General features: G+C 40.6%; 1 protein-coding gene across 2 annotated transcripts in view; it reads left to right on the forward strand.

The window, feature by feature from the left end:
* DEPTOR (DEP domain containing MTOR interacting protein) overlaps positions 1–5,388 on the forward strand; it is a 130,482-nt gene extending 125,094 nt beyond the window's left edge. For both annotated transcript variants that reach the window (XM_074352982.1, XM_074352981.1), the window contains one exon: positions 83–5,388. In XM_074352982.1, the coding sequence (XP_074209083.1) occupies positions 83–211 (129 nt within the window). In that variant the 3' untranslated portion in view covers positions 212–5,388. The remainder of the gene's footprint in view (positions 1–82) is intronic.
* The last annotated feature ends 612 nt before the right edge of the window (positions 5,389–6,000 follow it).

The following is a 6,000-nucleotide window of genomic DNA, read 5'->3' on the forward strand; positions in this document are numbered from 1 at the left end:
CCTGTTAAAGATACACAATGTCTTTATTCTAGGTGTGTGAAAACCTGGGAGCTATAAGAGATGCGTTTTGTTTTTCGTTTAGGTCTGTCAGTTTGTCGTCTCTGTCAATGGGCTGAACGTGCTGCATGTAGACTACCGGACCGTGAGCAACCTGATTCTGACGGGCCCACGGACGATTGTCATGGAGGTCATGGAGGAGTTAGAGTGCTGAGCGACTGGCCCTCCCCGCCCTTCCTGTGGCCTGTGGAGGATCAGAGGCAGAGCACAGAGCCATGCGATGACAAGACTTCATATAGATGGATGGCTTAGGACGTACAAGTCTTTTCTCCGTATATACACATCCTAATTTGAGTTTCATACACTGTTTCAGTTTGAATGTAAAAGAACCAGGTAATACATCTTTAAAAAAAAAAAAACAGAAAAATCCCAACTTCTGTCAACGTAGAAAAAGTTTGAGAAATAATTTTTTTTACATAGGAGCATTGCCTTACTTGATTTCTGTTTGCAGTTCTCATCCGTTGTTTTTTTAATCTTAGTTCACAGAAAGTTGTTGAAATGCTTCTCTAGCCAAAACAGCCATGTGCTAAATTCCCCTTCATGGGAGTCAATAAAGCAGTTTTTACAGACTTGAAGTTGTACTGTCACCAAAATGAGCATGGGACTGTTTATTAAGGGAGCTAGATTTCACCGAACTTCAAATTAAAGCAACATCCAAAGGAAGAGTGCTTGTTAATTGCCATTTTGAAGGTTCTAAAGCATTCAGATACTTGAAAGCCATCAAAAATGGACTTTCTCTTAATTCCTGCCTTTAGTATCAACTTGTTACTTAACATGTGTTTTTTTTGTTGTTGTTCTTTTTTTTAATTGAAGTACAGTCAGTTACAACGTGTCAATCTCTGGTGTACAGCACAACGTCCCAGTCATGCATATACATACATATATTTGTTTTCGTATTTACCATGTGTTTTCAATTATGGCATTGGTCAGAAAACAAAAACTTTATGATGGTATGGGTGGGGTAGGTGGGGAGATACTACTTAAAACTATGTGCTCTGTTTTCTCTTTCTGAGGCTAAATCATTGTGTTCTGTCAATCAGCAACAGCAGCTTCTAGAAATAATCCTGAATGTGTTGAATGTCAAAACAGACAAGTTTGTATATACACATATAATTCAAAATCAAGCCTCTGGCAAGATTTCACTTTGAAGTTGTCCCTTTTTAAGTGAAGTATTCCAGAGCTTGTCTCATATGTGATAAAACTTGAAACTAAATTGCCTTATTGGCCTGAATTTTTACTAGTTTTCTAGGGTAACATATTCTAAGGACATGACATGACATGCTGCTTGTTCATTGGGGTTATTTTTTCACCAAAAGCACCATCTTGTATTTGTAACTTTTCAGCTCATTTGTATGTATACTTTTTTTTTTTTTTTTTTTTTTTTTTTGGTCTGGAAAAAAATGCATTTAGGGGCTTGGTGTGTAGAGGAAATTCCTCCCAGTGCCAAATTAGGGAGTCAGAGAATGCTCAATGCCTCTTATTTTCCTATAACACATTCTGAACGGCAAGCTTACTTTCTTATCATGTATTAATAACATAGGAACGTTGGACCTCTGCCACTTTTTGGTGATAGGTTATCGCGATGTAATGGCACTGGTGGAACAGACATACTATGCAAAAGATATTACATGTGTATGTTTCTGGTGATCCCGCTTTTCTGATCTGTAGCTTTCGTCAGAGAATAGGATTTTGAAGTAATACAAAATGACTGAAAGGAATGCTGTCCGTCCACATTTGAGAAATAATGTCGCCTCCGTGTGTCTGTGCTTTTATACTGTGCGCCAGGCTCTGCGCTACATACACACATGTTCTCTTTTAATCCTCCTCACAGCCCTGCAAAGTAGGTATCATCACCCTCATCTTTCAGACGTGGAAACCAAGTCTGAGCAAGTTTTAAAATGGTCTCTAAGTTCACGCAGTTGCAAGAACTACCAAGCGGCAGAGCGTGGATTCAGACACGAGTGTATTTAATGCCACTGGCCTCTCCCCCGAGCCTTTCCCCATGTAGGGACCTTCCTCTGAGGGCTTATTCTGTACCCAGGGCTGTGCTAAAGCTGTGCGTTGCCTGTCCTTACTGACCTGTGACGTCAGTGTTGTCATCGTCTCCATTTTACAACTGAGGAAACGGACTCATAAAGAGGTGAGTCATGTGCGCAAGGACACGCAGCTAGTAAATCGGAGGCTTAAACAAATGCATGACTCTCTAAAAGATGCATCCTAAATGCCTTCTGTCTCCGGGTGTTCATTAATGGACAGAAGAAGAGGGGAAGCCTTTCAGGAGTGGCATCTTCTTCTTGCCGGCTGCTTGTCCTTTTTACTCACCTCCTAACGCCCGTCGTCTTGAAACTTGGCATAATACCACTTCCCTTTAGCCAATCTAAGCACCAGAGAAGCCTCTGTCTTTATTTACTTGACGCAGCCTCCTGCCTGTGAAATTTCTTTGATTCAGAGAATGTCATTGACGTCTTTGCTCAGATGCACACTAAAGTGAAGGAGGGAGGGAGGGAGAGGGGAAGGAAGACAGGAAGAACTGTTTCCTCCTTTGGCTCCCATTACCCGCAGTTTAAAGGTCAAATGCCAGAGAATTCTACTTAAGGCCAAGAGAGCATCACCTGTAGCCCCAGCCCAACCCTGACATCCCCACCCTGCAGGTAAATTGGATGCTCTCTTCCTAGGGGCTCCGATCTAGCTCCCTCCGGCCTTTGCACATGTGGTTTCTCCTCCCTGGAATATTATTCTTTCCCCTTTTTGGCCTGGAAATATCTGTCTTATGAACTCCCCTGAGATATTATCTCCTTTGAGAAACCAACAATCTAGTTCTAGGCTTGATGTTCCTTCTCTGAATTCCCATGGACCCTTAAACACCAACCTCCTGTGGTTATAGCACTGATGACATAGACTTTGGATTTGTCCCATTTCATGTCTGACTCGCTAATTACACGCTAAGCATGGGCAGAACAGGACCTGTCTTCCTCCCCAGGTATCCCCTTCACCCAGCAGATTTCCTGACACAGAGCAGTGTCAGCCATCCACTGCTGTCTAATGAAGCAACTCAAAACATAGCTTATAACACTACTTATTTGCTCCTAATCCTATGGGGTGGCCTTTGGGCAGAGCTCCATCTGCTAGGATGACCAGCCACTGCTTGATGTGGTACTGGTTGGGTTCACACAAACATCTGTGGTCAGGGAGCGTGTTGGTTGGGGGCTGGCTGACCTTGGATGCCTTTGTGCATGTATCTGGCTTTTGGCTGGGGTGCCTCAGTTCCACTTCACATGGCCTTTCCCCACAGCTAGTCCAGGCTTCCTCATTAGACCTCAAGAGCTCAAAGAGGGAGAGAATGGAATCTGCAAGATCCTTTGTGGACGTGCTTGGAAGTCACACAGTGTCACTGCCATTGCACTTTGTTGCCCAAAGCAAGCCACAAAGCTAGCTCAGAATCAAGAAGGAAAACAGACTCTCCCTTTTGGTGAGAGGAGCTGCTAAGAGTCTGTGGCCATTTTCAATCCCCCAAGAGGAGGTACTCACTGGTTTTTGAGTAAAGGACCAAGAAGCTCCCTAGTTACTGGAAGGCTTCAGCTATCCAGATTAAATCACTACGACCAACCACTGGGTAGAAATAGAACATGTAGTTGTGGATAAAGCCCCGTGCCTAATGAAGACTTCAAAGTCAGAAAATCCTAAAATAATAGTGTTACATGGAGCCATGGAGAGCACGGTTTTTATTCTTTTCATTTTGCTGAGGAGGAAACAGGTGTGGAAAGGTCAAGCGGCACACCCAAACCCACGAGGCTTATTGGGGCCAGAGCCTCGGCCAGACACCAGGCCCCTGCCCTCCAGTCTTATGTCCCTTACAGTCTCGCCTCCTGCAGTGGAGGGTAGTGCAGTGAAAATAGGCCTTTGGCTTTGGGTTATTCATACAATGCAATTGTGCCATGTACCTGTGACGGCAAAGTGTGTATATTTTAACTCAGGCCTTGGGTTGTTAAATCGCATCACTAAAAAAATAAATGTTTTGTATGATATTTTGACAGTGGAACGGCTTTAAAATTCAGAAACTCCATTCCTAACTGCAATATCAAGAATTATTCTAAATGAACAGTAAGCGTATTTCTAAGAGCTTTTATTTCCTACATATGCGTGTCTGTGTGATATCAGTATATTGTGTGTGAGACTTCACTCATGGAGAGTTCAAAGAAATGGCTTTCTTTGTTCCTAGAGAAAACACTTTTGACTTTTCAGGGTTTCTGTAATGGGTCTGTGTATTCGTGATAGAGATGGAAGTCGTTTTTTGTGAATTCATTAGCATAGTATGTGCTGTCAGTGCAAATTTGAAAGCCATGTTGGTTGATTCAGCTGTAGAGAGAAAAATGCAGCTGCCTTTGGGGTTCGTCCTGTGATCTGATGTTTTCTTATTAATCTCTGTTAAATAATTGTATAAACTGATAAATTTAGTTGACAAATGGGTGGGCAACATGAAGAAGATATCCATGTTTGAGTAGATTAGATGCGATCAGCCTCACACTACCTTATAAAAGGTGACTGCATTGGAGTGGTGGGAATTAATCATTTACAAATCATTGCTTTCAGTCCAGAATAGAGTCTCTTGTTTCCAAATACTCATTCCTTTCAAATATGTTGTGAAAATCACCTGATTTCATTACATTAACTATTATATTAACATATATTCACTATTCTCTCCTGTTGAATATTAATCCTGTGTCATTTTGATTATAAATGATCAGAATAACTCTAGAACATTTCAGTTTTGCTAACTGGTTAGAGTCTATTGGTGTCACTGCCCATGGTTTTACTCATTTAAGGCAGAATTCCAGTGGTAATATGTTTTCCCTCCGTCCAATACCAAAAGCATAAATCCACAGTGTACCAAAATGAAGTTCATGATCAAAGTTAGTATATGGTATTGTCAAATGCATTAATATATGCACTTAATATATATGTTTATTTTTAAGTTAGGTAGAAATTCATTTTCTCCCTTTCCTACAAATTATAGCAAAATACTTAAAATTATAATATGAAAATAGACAGTCTAGCATGAAATAAATGTTAAAATTTTAAAACACTGACCTTAGGGTTTCAGCTTTTCTTGTCTTTTAGAACAAATTAGCCATTTTTTAATCCTAAAAGAGGGTTGCATTATAAAGCTGATCTACAACGCACCTATCAGAGAAAACACATGGGACTCATATCCAACTCTCTAATGTAGCCAGAAGTGCCATTTGTAAAACTACTTAATGATGGATGTTTTCTGAAGCCCTTTTGCCTGAAGGGAAAAAAAAAAGTGCATTAAAAAGCTTTTTCTGTACTGTATTTGATTTGGAATCATTTTCTCCCTACGTAGTTATTGATGAGTTACGGAATAGTCTGTATGGAAAAATGCTATGTGGTTGGTTACTGTTTTGAGAAGTACGTTAGTTTTTTTTTATTTTCAAATAATTGGGAAGTCAGTTACACAATTCCATATATGTAGGGGGCAGGGTAAATTCAGACTACACTCAGTATTCACCAAATGAACTTTACATTTTCCTCTCATTTATTCACTTGCTCATTCATTTATTCAAGAAACTTGTGTTTTGCTGGACAGTAATATATAGGCCTTGGGAATACAAAACTGAGTAAACAGGACACTGGAATCCGCTCATCCTTTAGAAGTCACCTTTGGGCCTCTCTCCTAGAAGTCTTCTCTCCATGGAGGGGTGGGAATATGAATTCTGGTTTTTAAACAGGTGTTTTATTACCACAAACTCACCATCCAACCCCAGAATCAGAGCACTGACAACTTACATTTAGCTATTGTCTCTTTCCCAATCCTGTCCCTCACTTTCCCTTACCTAAAGTGAGCACAGTGATGAGTGAATTCTGAGTTTACCGTTCTTTTGTTCTTTTTGTTCTTAATAATTGCTTAGGTTTTTTTTTTTAAGG

The sequence above is a fragment of the Camelus bactrianus genome, chromosome 25, assembly GCF_048773025.1.
Source record: "Camelus bactrianus isolate YW-2024 breed Bactrian camel chromosome 25, ASM4877302v1, whole genome shotgun sequence".
NCBI classification, from domain to species: domain Eukaryota; kingdom Metazoa; phylum Chordata; class Mammalia; order Artiodactyla; family Camelidae; genus Camelus; species Camelus bactrianus.